This window comes from Dermochelys coriacea, chromosome 1, assembly GCF_009764565.3.
Source record: "Dermochelys coriacea isolate rDerCor1 chromosome 1, rDerCor1.pri.v4, whole genome shotgun sequence".
Classification (NCBI taxonomy): Eukaryota; Metazoa; Chordata; order Testudines; family Dermochelyidae; genus Dermochelys; species Dermochelys coriacea.
This window is the reverse complement of record NC_050068.2, coordinates 310,423,345-310,442,860: the sequence shown is the minus strand read 5'-3', so window position 1 is coordinate 310,442,860 and position 19,516 is coordinate 310,423,345. Positions and strand designations below refer to the sequence as shown.

General features: G+C 38.8%; 1 protein-coding gene across 26 annotated transcripts in view; it reads left to right on the top strand.

Moving 5' to 3' along the window:
- Positions 1 to 19,516, top strand: part of CADPS2 (calcium dependent secretion activator 2) — a 592,957-nt gene that overhangs the window by 561,141 nt on the left and 12,300 nt on the right. For 17 of the 26 annotated variants that reach the window (XM_038405345.2, XM_038405323.2, XM_038405244.2 and 14 more), the window contains one exon: positions 4,066 to 4,173. In XM_038405345.2, the coding sequence (XP_038261273.1) occupies positions 4,066 to 4,173 (108 nt within the window). Of the gene's footprint in view, positions 1 to 4,065; positions 4,174 to 10,897; positions 10,949 to 19,516 lie in introns of all 26 variants that reach the window. The other 9 variants (XM_043495750.1, XM_043495766.1, XM_043495758.1 and 6 more) reach the window with 2 other exon arrangements.

Here is a 19,516-nt window from a genome sequence, read left to right as displayed (position 1 = left end):
GATCTTATGGAAATGTTCATTTTAATAATGTTGAAACATGAGGTAAAATATTACATAATTTTTAAAAAATTATGTCAGAGTGAAATGAAACAAGAAAGTAGAAAAATAAAGTAATGCGAAAATACAAACAAAATACTTCCTATTGATTCAAATGTTTTCAAAATTTGTCCATTGAAAATTTTCTTGGAATCTCCATATTCCTGTGAAACATTTGTTTCAACAAAACAGAGTTTTCCAGTCGAAAACTTCTGTTGAAAAATTTTCAACCAGCTATACTCAGAACTCTGTAGACCCAAATTTAAATCCTGATCCTTCTTTCCTTTAAGACCTACACATGAATAGTTTTATATAAATGCTAAGTATTTGTGGGGTTTTCTTGCACACACAAAACGGAAGTGTGCAAAGAACTGCCAGTATTTCACAGGGAATTTTGGATGTGCAAGGAATGTTACATCAGGGTGTATGTGATAAAGTCTACTGTTACATTTTCTTGTTCATATTATGATATATTGGAAAATAAAGTCCTAGACCATGTTATTTATGCAAAAGTAGTAAATGCCATATATGTTAGTGAATCCCTTATTCTGGGTTGTCTTCCCAGATTTGTTCCTTGGTAGATTCAGTGAAAGGAGTTGTTCTAACAAAGAGTGTCTGATTTTGTTAATAATCTTGAGGGGCTGGATAATTAGACTTCTGAGTGGTGAATATTCTCAATGTTGCATCCTGTTATTGTGGTAGATGTCACTTAAAAAGAAAAGGAGTACTTGTGGCACCTTAGAGACTAACAAATTTATTTGAGGATAAGCTTTCGTGAACTACAGCTCACTTCATCGGATGCATCCTTTTCTTTTTGCGAATACAGACTAACATGGCTGCTACTCTGAAAACTGGGATCTTAGCTGCAGTTTCTGAAAGTACAGCAGGTTCTGTGTGCTGGTCTACACTATTGCGCTACATCGGCGCAACTGTGCTGCTCTAGCACGTCTTGTGAAGACGCGCTATGCCGACAGGAGAGCACTCTCCTGTCGGCATAATTATTCCACCTCAGCAAGAGGCGGGAGAAGCTATATTGGTGGGAGATCTTCTTCCTCCAACATAGCACAGCGTAGACATTGCTGTAAGTCAATGTAACTTACGTTGCTCAGGGGGGGTGGCTTTTTCACACCCCTGGGTGACTTGACATACATTGACTTAGGCAGTAGCGTAGACAAGCCCTGGGAGTCCTACTGCCTTTGTGCACAAACACAATTATACCCCTCTTCTAATAAAGTACATGATAATAAAGTCTGGTAAAAACATAATTCCATACAACGATAGCATAAGCAAATAGCCATGTTTTCGAAATCTTCTGTATAGGTATTTTTGAATATATAAATGGGTTTACATATAATCCTTTAAAATATGCTAAATATCATACTTTAAAGATGTATTAAAGACAGATTCTGATGGATGCTGTGGTCATTGTGCTGCTCTGGCAATAACAGCCCCTGGGAAGCTGTTACAGACCAGTATATGTTAAAGCTGTTTGAGGCTGCTTTAATGTATTCCAGGAAATGAAAAGGTGGCATACAGTCACCTCCCTCCCCCACCACTGAGGTTGTACACTGAGCAAAGCTCAGGCAGACTAGGTATTGGAGCGCGAGTGCTTTAGAAACATTTTTTTGTGTTAAGACATATTATCAGATAAATAAATTGCATAACATTCAGTAGCATCATCTGATCTATAACAGTGGTTTTCAAACTTTTTTTCTGGGGACCCAGTTTAAGAAAATTGATGCCTGTGACCCAATGGAGCTGGGGATGAGGGGTTAGATGTGTGAGAGGCTCAGGGCTGGGGCAGAGGGTTTTGGTGAGGGCTGCAGGGTAGGGCTGGGAATGAGGGGTTCAGGGTGTGGGAGGGGCTCTGGGTAGGGGGTTGGGGTGCAGAAGGGGATCAGGGCTGGGGGTGCAGGCTCTGGGGTGGGACTGAGGATGAGGGGTTTGGGGTGAAGGAAGGGATTCTGGGTTGGGGGGCTCAGGGCTGGGGCAGGGGATTGGGACAGCGTTGGGGCATAGACTTACCTCAGCTGGCTCCCACTCAGCAGTGCAGCGGGGGTGCAGAGGCAGGCTTCCTGCCTGTCCTGACACCCTGGACTGCCCTGCACCCCAGAAGCAGCCAGCAGCAGGTCCCACTACTAGGCAGAGGCGCGCAAGTGGCTTTGCGTGACTCTCGCCCGCAGGCATCGCCTCGCCCCAGCTCCGATTGCCCAGTTCCCAGCCAGTGGGAGTGCAGAGGCCGTGCTTGGGGTGGGAGCAGTGCACAGAGCCCTGTGGCTCCCCTGCCTAGAAGCTGGACCTGCTGGTGCCCCCTTCCAGGGCCCAGTACGGTGTCGGAAAAGGTAGGCACTAGCCTGCCTTAGCTGGGCAGCAGTGCCAATGGGACTTTTAAAATCCCGGTCACTGATGCTGACCAAAGCAAGGCGACCCAGTGCCTGACATGCCGCGACCCAATACTGGGTCACAACGCATGGATTGAAAAACACTGATCTATATCATCATAACAGTTGTCCTTCAGTTGCATACTATAAACATCATAAAATATTATTTTTTGACAAATTATACTTTTAGACTGAAACTAACCCAAGACTGGTGCGTTTGCAGAAGGCTGTCCATACTCCTTCAACCCTTTTTAGCTCACCTTCAAGGAGGCTCCTATCTGGTTTCAGTTGTCCAATATGGACAGCAGGTTGTCTGGGGAGGGTCTAATGGAAACTCATTTATGGATACAACACTTCAGCAGCCACCATTCTAGCTAGAGTGGAACAGACATAGAAAGAAAACCTAGCCTACCTACATCCTGCCTTTGGGCTGTGGTATGTGAATTCAGTCTCTTTGGCCCCCACGCAAAACCTGAAGAATTTGGGCTTGATGCAGGAAGGGGAATATTTCACCCTTAGCAAACATTTCAAGGAGCAGTGACCATCCTCTCTGTTTTCCCATATATTGTTACAAAGCTCCATCCATAGTCATCCCCTTTGCTCATTATACCAGCGCAAAGGCATGGGGAAGACGAGGTTAGATTTTAGTATCACAATAGCTTTATATGCTATTATAACTCAACTGACTTCAGTGGAGATACTGCTAATTTATATCAGCTGTGAGATCAGAATCAGGCCAAGGTGTGTAGATATTTATTAACAAACCTGAGCCTCTGACAGTTTGGATCCCCAAAGTTCATACTGCTCTCAATTGCACCTTGGAACCAGAACGCTTCTGAAGGAGTACAAAGGGGATCTAAAGCCACCTTTGTGCTCCTTAATCTCTGAGTTGTCATATGCTCTTTAGGAGCAAACTAATATCTGGACCAGTATCGAGGAAGCGGTATATGAGGGCTTCAGCAACATGAGATTCTGTAGTTTTTTTTCTGATTTTTAATTTGATTTATAATTTTGATATATGTGCCCATCTTTTTGGTTTCATATCTAATATACATACTTTTCTATATTCAATTATTGATGTTAGATGTATAAAATGTGTATGTATTTGTATACCCACATACAAGTTGTCATCTTTCATAAATTACTTTAAATATTATGGGAGTATGTTCTCCCTGCTCTGTTTGCATCCACCTTCCCTTAGTGCTGATAGAATCTGTACATGCAGATCAAGAGGAGCATATATCCTGACATTTTTCCTTCATTGTTAACCAGTTCATAAGTATTAGTGCCTCTGTATTTCAGAACTTCCAAAGGGTATATCCAGCAAGCAATACTGAAAACACTAAGGGTGAAATCTGGATTCCATTGAGTTCAATGGAAGTTTTGCTATGGATATCAGTGGATCTAGGATTTCACCCTAAATGTGTATCAGTGTACATAGATAGCTAAAAATGTTCATGAAATTACAACAATAGGAATTAATATTGAATCCTGCTTTAATATGGCATCTGATTCAAAGTTCATAGCAACTTTAATTAAAACAGTTTGTACATATTTACATCATTTTTCAATATTAATAATCTCACAATCTTAAAATAATCTCTTTCTAGGTGAGTTACAGTTTTCTTATGGTCTCTCTCTTCCGCAGAAACCAGGAATGGATCTAGCAGACACCTACATTACATTTGTTCGGCAAAACCAGGATATACTTCGAGAAAAGGTCAATGAGGAAATATATATAGAAAAGTTGTTTGATGTAAGTAACTACCCTTGCAAGGCATGCTGGCATCATGGTTACATCTCAAAGGGATAAGTTGCATTTTGATTGCATTCAGCAAGTAGGTCAGGATGCTTTTCCCTGTTGGCTATTTTTGTTCTACTTTTTCATTTGGTTGTCTTCTGCTACTAAAGATAATTAATTGTATGCATTTCCTGCATGAGAGCTGTCTGTGTCGGAATGAGTAAATCAAAAGTTTTATAAGATTAATATTTTAACTAGTCTATCATTTTATCATTGTGTGATATGCAATTTCATTTTATTCCGCCTTTTGATTTTGAAGTAAAGTGCCATGAACAGAATTGTATTGTAATGGATGTTCTTAGTGTATGGAGACACAGTTGAAAAGGTATTTTCTCTAAATAACAATTCTTATATCTTATTCTTCAGATAAAGTAAGAAAACAAATGAACTATGCGACATTCCTCCAGATCTCTAACAACTGTTTTTGTTGAGTGACTTTTGGAACTTAGCTTACTGTAAATTTAGTCCAAAATTTTCAAATATATAGAATCCTAAAGTTACCCTAATGCTTATTTAGGCACAGGACTCATATTTTCAAAACTGCGCCCAACATCTCCAGTTGACCTCACGTTTCAAGTGAGCTTCTCATTCTCACCATCAAGACCCTGCACACCATTCCTGCCCATGTCGTCACACACACTTTCTTTACTCACTCCCCATCTCCCTATAACCACTCCCTTTGCTTCTTAATGGTCTCATCCTCCAAATCCCTCCTTACACAAGCCTCATCCTCAAAGCTCTGCAGCCACACTCTGTCTGGATATCTCCACTGCTTCAGGCATCGACCATCACTGTATTGTCTGTGTCTCTGAACTAGAAGCTTTATGAGGTGGTCATGTCTTATATGTGTTGAAAGTACCAAGCCCATAAAAATGGTAATAAAATCTAAATTCCTTTGTTACATGTCTGAAATCTGGATCAAGAGACTAATCACTTCTGATTATATGGGAATCTGAACAGAGAAAGTAATCCTGTGTCTTTGAGAGAGCTTAATACAGTCCGTTACAATACTGTTTCTGAAATGTGATATTCACTTTGAAATGTATTTATTTGTGTACCATCTACTCAGCATTTTACAGAGCTTTTCTGGCAGTTTCATTTAATTATGTTACTGCAAGTTACTGCAAATGTTTTCATAACAGCAATTCACAGCCTTTACTGTGACACTTCAGTTGTGGCAGTTGTAGAAGGTCCTGTAACATAGACTCGCAGCCATGATATGTCATGTCAGTGTTTGTTGTTTGTTAGATTGGGTGGTCAAAATGAGACTTATCTCTTGTACTTTATATTTCCAGACATTCCTAGGCAGTTTTACAATAAAAGTATCATCTGTTTTAATAAGCTAAGTGTTAATATGTGTGAAAAGAAAGATTTCATAAAAGCTTTGATGCCCTGCAGGGGTAGAAAAATTATCATCCATCCAGCTGGCGCTTTCACAAAGCACTAAAACTGTGTTAGCAACTTCTGCTTCAGTTTGGTATTGCACTGAATCTGCAAGCATATGTTTCATTTTCAAGTTTCCTGGTGTGTGTGTGTGTTTGTGTTTTGGGGAGGGGGGAAGAGATAGGGGAGTTTTTTCTTGCTTAAGTTGTAATTTTCTGAAACTTAATAGATATCTAGGGCCAAATCCAACTCTCATTGGAGTCAATGGTAGGCTTTCTATTAGCTTTAATGGGAATTGAATCACACCCTTTGTCTCTAACACTAGTTTTCAGGCAGAAAAAAATGTATTCAAGGTACTTTCTTTCACACCATCCACTTACATCTTTGCTTTTCTTTGTATATGCATGAGAGATGAAGTGGTGTCATATTGAAATAAATCAGAAAGATATTCTTACAAACATGAACATTATCGGACATTACATTCACGTCGTATAACAAGGAGCCAAATCCAGCTCTCAGTTACACTGATGTAAATCTAGAATAACCTATAGAATGCAACTTGCCTTCAATGAGATTAGTTTGGATTTACAGCAGTATAACTGAGAGTAGGATTAAGTTATGGTTATTAGTGTCAGTAATTTAGCAAAGACTATGTAACCTTTGTATATACATATCTATTAAGTTGTATTTTTATGGAAGGATTAAAATGAGTTGTAATTAACTTTTTTATTGGCTGTCCCAAGCCATTTATTTCTGACTACAGTTGCAGATTGTTTTACTACTGAAATATTTTTTCATTTTCATCAGATGAGAAACTGGCAGCTGGGGAAGGGAGAATATGCCAATACATGTTTGTTTCTGAAAGGGAAATACCCCCTTTGGAATAGAGTAAAACCTCAGTAGCTAATGACCCAGGGAGGCTTGTAGCTATTCTGAGTTCCAGCAGATACAGATGCAAATTTGAGCAGGACAGAGCCCTTGGTATATTAAGGTTATTTTTTATTTCATCTGAAAATGTATCCTTCAAATTTTCTTGTGTATACGTCATAGGTCTCATTCACTACTGCATTGCTTCAGTTTTATGCTGGTGTAATTCCAATGAAATCATTTATTTCAATGAAGTTACACTGGGATAAAACTGGAATAATGCAGTGATGAATTGGGCCAAATGTATCTTGGTTTCTGACTATACCATACAAAGCAAACTCTTTCTACCATTTATATTGCTATGAGGCAACAGGGTGCAGTACATAAGTAGTAAAATCATGCTGATAAACATCCTCTTGCATTTATAAGATGATTAAAAATTAGTTGCTGAGAAGTTTTGTCTAGTGAAGATGTCTTTTAAATATCTTCGTGTAAAATTAAAAATAATTTTAAAAATAATGGTTAATCAGTATATTTAAATCAAGATGTATCTATTAAGGCTTAAGTTCTTTGAACCATTACCTGCTTTCAATGAAGGCCTTCAGAGTGGTTCTTGGTGAACTGGAGAATTAAATACTTAAACAGAATTACAGTACCATAATTCCCTTGTTAAAACATTCCATTAGGCAATTGGCTTGGGAAGCCCTGAATAAACATTGAAAGTTTCCCATTTATCCAAGCACAAACTTTACATGTGCAAATAATTTAAATGCACCCTGTATCCAGTAATATAAACTTTCTCCTAGTGTCTGATCTTATACCATTAAAGTCAATGGGAACAGGAGTGGGCCCTTAAAAAAGCATTTCTCAGTAGCCAATGTGGTTGAACTTAGATACATGTTCTGATTTGGATTGTTCAGATAAAATGAATAACTCTGTGTTTCATATGCACCTTTAATTGGCATTAAACTTATTCAATGAGAAGCTAGTGTGTGTAGATCAAAACTGAATTTGGATTACATTAAATTTTCACACATCAAAGAATTGTGCTTCTATGTAAAATACACTTCTGAGTGATCCAAATTCTTCCTTTTTCTGCTAATATAACTCTTTCAAGCACCTCTTTTGGTAGCTTATCAGTTTCATGTATTTCTTATCATTTGTGCAATAAACACAGATGTGTATCTGAAAACAGAAAAGTTGACCTTAGGCTTTTTTCAAAAATATTCCTATTCCCATTCTCCAACGAGTCCTATTGTATAGATTGTATTTGCATTGAGATGCCTCCTGTTGAAAGGCTTCCAGTTTAAGCAACTATATGATTTTGTTCTGATTTTGTCAAAGTCACGTTAGTAGTAAATTTGTCTAAGTAAACAATTTCCATTTTAAGTAACAGAGGAAACTTTAAGACAAAAGAAAGTCAATAAAGCCATGTAGATCTACCCATTATTTTAGGTTAAAATTTGGGCCTCTCTTTCTCTTAAAAATAAAACAAAACAAAAAATGCACGCACACACAACATAAACAAAAAACCCACAACCCGACAATAACCACCTTTATTTTTTTCATTATTGAAATAATAATACACGCGTGTTACCACATGCATATCTATGTACATAAATCAGAGTGGTAGCCAAGTTAGTCTGGATTTGTAAAAGTGGCAAAGAGTCCTGTGGCACCTTATAGACTAACAGACCTATTGGAGCATAAGCTTTCATGGGTGAATACCCACTTCGTCGGATGCATGTTATGGAAATTTCCAAAGGCAGGTATAAATATGCAAGCAAGAATCAGGCTAGGGATAACGAGGTTAGTTCAATCAGGGAGGATGAGGCCCTCTTCTAGCAATATTCACCCACGAAAGTTTATGCTCCAATAGGTCTGTTAGTCTATAAGGTGCCACAGGACTCTTTGTCGCCATGTACATAAAGTGAATACCATTAAAAAGTCAGTATTTGCCAACGGTTTAATCTCACTGTGATATGTTAGATGATACAGTGTAGTAACTATTAGCAAATGTGAACTTTGGCCCTGACCCTGCCAACTCTTACTTACTTGCTTAACTTTTGGCACGTGATTCGTAGATTCCAAAGCCACAAGAGACCATTGAGATCCTCTAGATTGACCTGTCTAACAAGGCCATAGAACTTCCCCAAAATAGTCCCTAAAGCATAAATCATAGAAATCTAGGGCTAGAAGATCTGGAGGTCATCTAATCCAGCCCCCTGCACTGAGGCAGGACCAAGTATATCAGGGCCATTCCAGATAGGTATTTGTGTAACTTGTCCTCCAGTGATGAAAATTCCAAAACCTCCCTTATAAGTGTAGTCCAGTGTTTAACATTCATATAGTTTAAAAGTTTATTATTGTCCTATTATCTGATCTAAATCTCTCTCACCGCACATTAAGCTGATTACTTCTTGCCCTACCTTCAGTGGACATGGAGAACAATTGATCACTACCCTCTTTGTAACAGCCCTTAGAATATTTGAAGTGTGGTATCAGGTCTGCTTTCAGTCTTCTTTTCTTAAAACTAAATATGCCCAATTTTTTTAACCTTTCCTCAGAGGTCAGGTTTGCTAAACTTTGTATCATTTTTGTTGCTCTTCTCTGGACACTCTCCACATCTTCTTAAAGTGTGGTGCCCAGGGCCAACCTTACAGATGGATGACAGGTGTAACTGCACAAGGCGCCATGGTCGGGGGCTGCCGTGATCAAGAGGCAAGGAATGGCGCAGGTCTGGGGTGCAAGGCTGTGGAAGGGAGCTCAGGGCAGTGGGTGGGAGAGAGGCAGTAGGGCCCAGGGGTGATGAGAGAGGGTGGGGGAGCCCAGGGAGGCAGCAGGGGCCAAGGGAAATGGGTGGGGAGCCTGGGGGAAGGGGGGCAGCAGGAGTGAGGGGGGGATGGGTGAGGAGCCCATGGAGGTAGCGGGGTCCAGGGGCACCAAAATACAAGTTTGCCCAGGGTACCATTTTCCCAAAGGCTGGCCCTGGTGGTGCCAAAAATTGGACACTCTACTCCAGTTAAGGCCTCCCCAATACTGAGTAGAATCCTGTGTGTTACATGTGACACTCCTGTTAATACACCTCAGTATAATATTAGCCTTTTTTGCCACTATATCACATTGTTGGCTCATATTCAAGTTGTGATCCACTATAACCCACAGATCCTTTTCTGCAGTACTACTGCCTAACCAGTTATTCCCCATTTGGTATTTGTGCTTTGGATATTTCCTTCCTAAATGTAGTACTTTGTGCTTCTCTTTATTAAATTTCATCTTGCTGATTTTAGACAAATTCTCCAATTTATCAAGATCATTTTGAAATCTAAGCCTGTCCTCCAAAGTGCTATCCAATATTGATTTTAAGATAGCCAGTGATGGAGAATCCACCACGACCTTCGCAAATTGTTCCAATGGTTAATTGCCCTCACTGTTAAAAATTGATGCCATATTTCCAGTCTCAGTTTTGTTAGCTTCAGCTTCCAGGCACTGGATCATGTCACACCTTTCTCTGTTGGATTGAAGAGCCCATTATCAAATATTTGTTTCCTATGTAGGTACTTATAGACTGTAATCAAGTCATCCCTGAACCTTCTCTTTGTTAAGTTGAATAGATTGAGCTCCTTGAATCTATCACTATAAGGCATGCTTTCTAATTTTTTATTTGCTTTCCTGGCCCCTCTCTGAACCCTGTCCAATTTATCAATATCCTTCTTAAATTGTGGACACCAGAACTGGACACAGTATTCCACCAATGCCAAATACAGAGGTAAAATAATCTCTGTACTTTTTCTCAAGATTCCCCTGTCTATGCATCCTAGGATTGCATTAACTCTTTTTGCCATTGGCCACAGAGTTGCACTGGGAGCTCATGTTCAGCTGATTATCCACCACAATCCCAAATGTTTTTCAAAGTCACTGCTTCCCAGGATAGAGTCTTCTCATCCTGTAAGTGAGGCCTTTATATGGCCTACAGTCCAACCGAATTCAGTGGGACTGCTCACGTGTCTATAGGTGAGCACATTCCTAAGTGTTTGCAACAGCATCGCCTTATTATGGTGGTCACTGTATATGTATGCATGAACACTTACAATGATTAGAGGAATAGAAATGAAGGGTAAAGCACTCATACAGTATTCTTTGAAATTTAGAAAGACTAGGATTTATTACATATAACATACAATGTTTCAGCTTTTCCCAGCTTTCCATAGCCTATATTATTTGTATTCTGTTGTGCTTTTGTATTTGAGATGTTCAAATATAAGCCATTAACTTTGTTGACCTGTCATAACCAGTCATTCTATTTATTTTTAATTTTTTCTGTCAAAAGAAACTGATTGATCACATTATTTTGGTTATAATGTCAACACGCTGAATTGAATACTAATCATGTTTCCATGTCATAACCATTATTTTCCTTTTCCATTAGTAGAAAGGGATGGATGATATAAGTTCATTGATGTACTTGAGGCTGTTTGAGGTAATAGTTTATTTCTAAAGATTGTTATGTCATGTATCTCATTATGTGCTGACGGGTGGATATGAAGTGCTTGTTTAATTCATGTGTGTTTGTTATGTCTGCTAGTATCTAGAAGCAAACAATTTGTTGGCCACTTCAGCTGCATGTTTTTATATAGCATTTATAATAATTTGAAAGAATGATCTCTAGTTAAAAACGTGTGTTTCTCCTTAGTAAATAAAAATAATTTATTTTCCTGGTGACATTTGCTAGAGCAAGAATGTGTTTTAGGTGTGAGTCTTGAGTTTTCTATTGTACTGGTTTGTTCTCGATGTTGTCCATGTCTGTCTCAGAAAGCAACATTAATGTAGTATTTAGTATTTAGCAGTGTTTTTCTAGCAAAATTTAATGTCTCATTTTGAAAAAATGCTCATTCTCAAATTACTACCTGTCAAGTTAGTTTTAGTTAATAATCATCATTGTCAATGTTAAGTAATGATTTGCAAGTATAAGATTTTATAAAAAGGTTTACTTTTGATCTAAGTTGTATGCCAAGATGACTCTGACAAGTTGAAACTAGGTGTGGACTGGTTAAAGGCCTTGACTTGATTCTAAAGCTGTATGTGAATTAAAATCTGCGAAACTTGAGAGGAGCGTACCTAATTACCTAAAAGAAACTAAACAAGCAAATGTATTGTAGCTTGTTGATCTTCTTATTTCTTTGATAATTCAGAATAATCTTCAAGAAATATGTAGACTTCTTGCTCAGATTCTTGAAATGTGATCGCAGAAGAACACAATTGCCATTTGGCACAAACCCAGAATTACACATCTTTGCATGATGCACCTGGACATATGTGGCAGGTCTGGTAGAATCAGCTAATTAACAACACAGGCTTAAACAGGCACCTCATCTGGCAGTGTAGTTAGTTGCCTGATGGTGCTCAGCAGGATTTGGTAGTGCTTTTTATTTTTCTATCCTAATGGTCTGCTGCCCACCTAATTTTGCCTTATTGTCAGCCACTACTTACCGCAGCTTGAGGCCCTCCCAGGAGGCTGAATTACTATCAAAGGATTAGGGAGATGTAGCCTTGCAGCTCTGACATTTCTGATTACTTGTCTATGCCAGAACGCTAATTAGCTGTGACTAATTAAGAAAAATGTTCCTGCCATAGAAAACCATTTAAAAGAACTGAGAAGTAGAAAAGCAATTCAAAAGCTGAGCAGTGCTCAGATTTGCCGATGCTCTTTAGATTTCCACCAGAGCCTTAACTCAACTTTAATTGTGCCTAATTTTTTTTTTTTAAAAAAAGCCCTTCATATGTGAATTGATCTCAGTTTTTCTCTTGAACTGGAAGAATGTTTGTCTCCTTAAAACGGTTTGTAGTATCACTTTTCCTTCCAGTGAAAAAAAGAACAAATATTTTTATTTTTCAGACCCTTTTACCAAACATTGAATATGAATGAAGATGTTTTGTGCACACACCCATGCATACATACACAAGCTATCAGTATCTTGCAAATATGTTATTTAAAATCCACTGCAGTGTAGTTATTTTTTCTAAATAATTTTCCCCACTCTTTTTTTAGATGAGAAGCTCTATAGAAAAGGAATAGACCATTTAAAATCTGGTAAAGATAATCCAGTATGATTTTATAAAGAATAGAGGAACATTTTCCCTCAGATTTTATTGAGAAGCAGAGAACTCAGTCTAGCACTGATCCAACAAAGCTCACTACTATTGAAATCAATGGAACTACTCACAGGCTTAAAGTTAAGCATGTGCTTAGCAAGATCAGGACCAGTGTGCACAGTAAGTTGCAGGTGGAATCCACTGTGAGCATTTTTAAGAGTTTAATGGAGTGTTTTTCTATAGAAGAATTCTTGCAAGTAATTCCTTTGGCTCTTTCTGACTATTATAACCTGGGCCTTAGCATGGTGGCTGGTCCAGTGTGGTCCTAAATTTTCCCCACCTCTTCATTTTGATGATGCTTTTCCTTAAGTCCTTGAAACCTCCATCTTGGATCTCATTACTGTTACCCTCCTTTACCAGCATGAGAAGACATGGGAATGATTTCGCCTCAGAGTTTGTATGTGCCATAATTCAGTCAGTGTGTTGCGCTCATGGACTAGGTCTACACTACAAACTAACAGTGTGATTCCCAGGCCATGTACGCTCAGTGGGAGCTAGAGCAAGTATAAATATCAGTGTAGTTGAAGTAGCATGGACAGCATCAGCACAGGTTAGCCATGCCAATCACAAACCCGCCTGAACCCTCTGAGTATGTACTCGGCATGGCTGAGCCATGCTGCTGCTGCCACTGCCGGAGTAACTGCGGCTACACTGCTATTTATACTCACACTAGCTCTCAACGAGCTAGCACGACTATGTCTAGACAAGCTGGGAGTCACACCCCTTGCTTGTAGTGTAGATGTAGCCTTGGAGTTGATGTGTGCCGCTTATTCCCCACAAGCTTAACTGTGTCATTTGCATGACTCCTCTAAACTGCCGCAGTTTGGGGAGCAAGAGTCTCTGAGTTAGATGCTAGGAAAGAATTGAGATCTGTACAATAGCTGAATAAACAAGAAACAGGGAAATGAAGTCATTTTCTCAACAGTGCCAACTCTTCTGCTTTTATCATGAGTTTCATATTATTTAGAGTTTATCCAGCTCCTGGTTTCAGCTGATTACTTGCGAATCTCAGCTTTCACTTAAAAAAAGAAAAAGTACATTTCTAAGCCTTATGGTTGTGGAGAAAGTCTTGAAAATGTGAATCCTAAAGATTCAAAAACCAGAAGTCAAATTTTAAAAAATCCTAACCCGAATTATTTTGTAAATCTCATTTTTAAGACAACCTCATGATTTTGGGGGTTATGGACTCATGATTTGTAAATGCCTGCAGTTGGCAATACAGTCTTCTACTAGAAATATTTATGCTGCCCACTGTTTATTTAGATTTCTTTTAAATGCACCTATCCATCCACGCCTGTGCATCAAGAAAAATAACCAATCTGAGCAAACAGTGAACTCCTCCCAACACCTAGTCAAGATTAAATCCCTTAACCCTTTTGTCCCGCTAGGACTATGTGCAAATAAGAAGCTCGTTACATGTATGTTATCTTTTATCTAGATGACTTGAAAAGTACTTAATGAAATTTATGGGACACTTACAAGTTTACACATATAAACCAGCACTGAAACATTAGATGAGGCTGTGGGTAAGTGTTAACTGTGCCTACAGCTGTCACATTATGTGCAGTCAAAGAAAATCAATAGGGATTGTACCATTTGTATTGTCTTATCTAATATTTGTTCACCATGAAGTGCCAGGCACAAGCACCACCTAGAGCATGTTGATTTCTTGATGTAGTGTAATCCACACACACAGAGTCAGCAGGTGAAACTCATAGCTTCTGGAACCATACCATGCAGGTTTGGTGTTTTTTACTTGTGTCTCATCTGGGTCATGCTCACTACAAAACAACAACAACAACCCTATGTGTAAATATTCACAAACAGAAACATAACTGTGTTATTCACCATGTAAAGAAGCTGCCAAGAATGAGGGCACCCAGTGAGAGTGCTCTAGTTTTATGAAAATTGGTATACAGCAGCAGAAATAGGGTATTCCTTTGTAAATCAGAATAGTCTAATGAGAAGAAGCTGCAAGCTATCTGAAACAATTGTGAAGTTAGTAAACGTCAGTAGTAAGTGCTGCTTGTCTGATCCTACAGTGCTGAATTCAGTGAGAGCTTTGCCACTGATTTCTATGAGCATAGGGGTCACATGTATGAATTCAGGATTTCTTTCAACCAAGAGAAGGGCCTCATTTTTAGTGTTCCCTCATATATCTATGTATCTTTTCATAGGACGCAGGCTTAACACCTGTCCTTCACTTTTCATTATGCACACTACCACACATATGTAAAAATATGCAAACCAAATTGTAAAAACACAGAAGAGAAGTTCATGGAGAATATCAAGCTGGGTTGAAAAGAATGCAGGTGTATGAAATGGAAAAGATGTGCGCATCAGAGTTGAAAAGAACTAAACCAGGAGTTATGTCATAGAAACAACATCCAGATTAAAGAGACAAGCATTTTTAAAATGCTCTAATCTAAACATATTTGTCTAACTTCAGATGTAAATTGAGAGCTTCCTTTATAAGGGGCAACGCCACCAGGCCTGAAAATAAGCCATTTTAGGATCTGATCATTACTTATTCATGTCTTTAACTTTACACATTAGCAGTTCCATTGGCCTTGATGGATGACTCACAATGGTAATGTTAAGCTGGTGCATAAGTGTTTGTAGGACTAGGACATTAGTGATGGAGATAGCATGAAGTAATTTTAAACAGTGGCCTTTCACCTTTTATTTATTTATTTTGGGGATTTGTGTTGGCTTAAGCTCAAGAAACATTAACTGACTGGCCTCATTCTGTTCCTTGGTGGACATTGATCTATATCATAGAACCACAACGTACAGCAGAGCACACAAATATGGCATGACAGGTAGTAGGTGCTCAAGGAAGCCCTAGTACTGTGATAGCATAGAGCAGTGCAGTTCAAGAATGAAGGGCATGGGCAGAGGTGGGGGGTGAGGGAGAAGCTATATGGTCCAATGCCCTTACTCTCTCACTTTAATAAGCCCTACATTAGCACACAATATTTAAAATAAAGATAACATAACAGATGTCCAGGTCTGGATGGCAGCTTTGTGTACAGATAATTTTGCAAAACCCCACTTCATTCTGCATCTATCATATGTGAGGAAGGCAGAAGGGAGATGCAGATGATAAAAATTGCAATTACAACATTACCAAAATGTTGCAAACAAATTATTTTGGAATTTTATATCTGTCTCTGAGATAGCAATGTCGTATACAGTATGTGGATGGATGGTTACTGTATATCATGTATTGAACATTTACATTTGTTATGGATGACAGTACTTCCACAGTTATGTAGCCTCCAATCCTGAGCTCAGTTTAAAACAAAAAAACTGTACTTTTCTTCAGGAAAACAATCCCCATGAAATGGAACATGCCATATCTCATTCTATGACAGAGTTTTTCTAGGATGTTTGGAAAAAATCAGAAAAAGAATTTTAAAGCTGTGGGATTTAAAAGTTTCCCCCTCAGTGACATATTTTTTAAAATGATCCTAACAGTTTTTGGCTCTTCCTATCTCCAAAATGGCTCAGCCATCAAACTCCAAATTTGTTTGGTAATGTTGACTATGTGGATTCTGTGGTTTGAGTGAGTAGTTTTGTTGGGTTTCTTTTTTTTGCAAGGGAGGTGTTGGTGGCTCGATTACAAAAGTGAATAATATGAACCCCTCATAAAGTAAGCAGGGAAGAGACTAATTAGGGGATCATTCGAGTAGGGGTATAAATAAAGGCACAGGAAGGCCAGAGGAGGGGCCCTGAGGGGAAAAGGAAGTGTTCTTCCTTCTAAGTACAGGCCAAGATACAAGAGGAAAGCTGATCACCTTGCTGTAAGGAGAGAAGAGACTTTGTGAAGTAATAAAGGTCTGTTTGTCACTTTACCAGGCTAAAAAAAGTCCCAATCCTGATTCCCTTTTCAATGGGTTTGGGCAGAGAATAGATCTGCACAGTTATCAGTGCCTTAAAGTGGCCGACTGCAGTATTGTTCTTCCTCACTCCTCCCTTCCTGTTACCTGTGGATACAGTTTGGGCTGTACAGAGCAATTATTTACATACACACACTCTGCAATGCTCTAATTTTTTTCCAAATATTAGAGGGAGAGATTTGAGGTGGAGGATATGTGGATGAGCAGGAGTCCAGGAGGAGGCTTGTAGAAGTGGTGACGTGCATTTCAAGGGGAATAGACTGGGTGACCTAGAACTGTGCTACTGTGTGTTGGATTGGGGTGTCTGTGGGAGGAAGAAGAATAGGAGAGGACAGGAGACTGGCGGAGCATGCAATGGGGAAAGAAGAGGAAGTGCAGGGAGTGCAGGGGTATAGAAAAGGGTGCAGGGGATTGGGGGAGGCATAGAAAATGGATGCAGGATACTTGAGTAGGAAGGTGTACAGGAATTGGCTAGAATGGGGTACAGGAATTGGGTTGGGGAAATGGAGAGTTTATCCATGATAAATTTTAAATATTTAAAATTTTCTAGATAGAAAACTTTAAGCACTTAGTTTACAGTATAAATAAAAAGCTCCATTCCCTTCCACTGACCTCTAACCCCATGATCCACACAGATACAACTCCAGACACACACAACTCCACATGCACAGGGCCTCATAAAATGTTACAGTAAGGATCCCCTTCTGTGGACCTTATATACCAGATTTAAATTTATGATTTATAAAATTTATAAAAAACAAATTGAGGAAATCCCCCCCCCAAATATTCATTACAAGAAGGTTTTAAGGTTGAAAGTGTGTTTCAATGGAGTCTAGTTGGCACCCAAAACCAAGATTAGACATCTCATCACAAAATTGTGAACCTCAAACACACACATCTACAAATTAACAATTAGAGGATTCACCCAGTTTCTTTATGCTCATATAATCCTTCATCATTTTCATTCCATCAGATTTACACCACAGCCTGACATTAATTTTGCCTTTCCCAAAAGCATCCGGTATGTATACCAATGTCAAAATAACAAATGACTGGAGATCAGTAAATCTTGATTATTTTATTTATTGAAGGGACCCATTTCCAGCATATTACTACAATGTTACTCACTACAAAAAAACTTCTTGTTATCAGATACACAATATAGTTAATATAGTTATAAAATACAATTTACCAGGCCTACCTACAATCACATAAACCTAAAACACCATACAATCAATGGACATTATATCACCAAATTACACAGGTCATTCATTAAAATATTATTTTATCCCTTCATCATATCACACTATGAAATATCTGATGACATATCTTAATATACCTTTTGAACTATATTATTTTTTGAATCTTTACTACACAATGAAAATAACATACAAAATCAACAGTATACATCCAGCAGCATATTTCCATTCCACAACAAAATGAGTTGGCCAAACTAACATTGAGTGTGTAAAAGAGGGAGGGTGATAGTGAGTGATGAAGGATTGTATGGCAGACGGTTATTGGCTATTCCTTAACTGATTATTTCCATACAGTTAATAATAATTGTTTTTTTACATATTGAATTTTTTAAAAGAATCAATTGAAATGCACCTTCAAATGTAACACTTTTGTGTGTGTGTGTCATAATAAAATGTAGTCAGGCTGAGCAAATATATATGAAGTGCACACCTAAGCCAAGAAGCTACTGTAGTACAGATGCTTGCTATGTGTTCTACTGAGCAGTGATCATAAATATGGAGGCCACTCAATTCTGGCAACTTAATTCCAATACTATCTGCAAATTCATATTTGCAAATATCACTTCTCTGTACACTCAGTGTTCTATAAAATGTGTGCAGCATAAAAATGCCACCTGAATCTAAAAATGTTTCAAACTAAAAGGTGAGGCTCCATACACTGTTTACCTGAAGCAATTACTTTTTAAAGAATTCTGTGTAGAATAATTACTGGTTTACCAAGATAAAAATAAAGTTTCAGGAGCAGCAATAAAAATTTTCTAGTTACTCCTCTAATAAAGAACAGACAGTTTTTTTGGAGTAAAATAAAATTAAAAGTGCATATTTAAAGACTGTTCCTGCAGTTGCTTAATACAATGAGGAATCACTACTCATGTTACTAAGCCCTATGTCTAGTAGAAAGGGTTTACCAGATTGGGCCATTAGAACCAAATGTTGATCCCACCTGCATCCACAGCATGGAGTTCACCAGAACTTCAGGGCTTGGCTTCATTCCACAGCTGCCTACACAGCTTTGGGACAAATAATAATCACATGCTGACTACCCCTACCCTCATACACACACACACATACTCACCTCAAGAACAGTTCTACAGAGGGATCTGTTGTTGCCTGTCCCCCATGCTCTCTACTGCAGAGCAGAGTCTCTGCCCCATCTAGAGGCTAAGGGATCACCTCAGGGAGGCACTCTGCATAAGTCCTAATTCGTAATTAGTATCGCCCTAATTCCATAAGAGTTAGCTAGTGGAATTCCCCACCCCTCCTAATTGTCAAGTAGAGTGAATGGGCCTTGTAGTCCAAGATGGTAATCCTTAGGTGGATATCTCTGAAAAAGAGCTGTCCCCCTAGAATGAAAGTGGACAAAGCCCCGTCAGCCACACCAATTACTTTTGAAGGGAACAGATTCTTCTCACAATGCGCAGTCAACCTGTGGAACTCTTTGCCAGAGGAAGTTGTGAAGGCCAAGACTGTAACAGGGTTCAAAAGAGAGAGAGATAAATTCATGGAGGATAGGTCCGTCAATGGCTATTAACCAGGATGGGCAGGGATGGTGTCGCTAGCTTGTGTTTGCCAGAAGCTGGGGATGGGCAACAGGGGATGGATCACTTGATGATTATCTGTTTTGTTCATTCCCTCTGAAGCACTTGGCCTTGGCCACTATTGAAAGACAGGATATGGGGCTAGATGGACTTTGGTCTGATCCAGTGTGGTCATTCTTATGTTCTTATTCCCTCC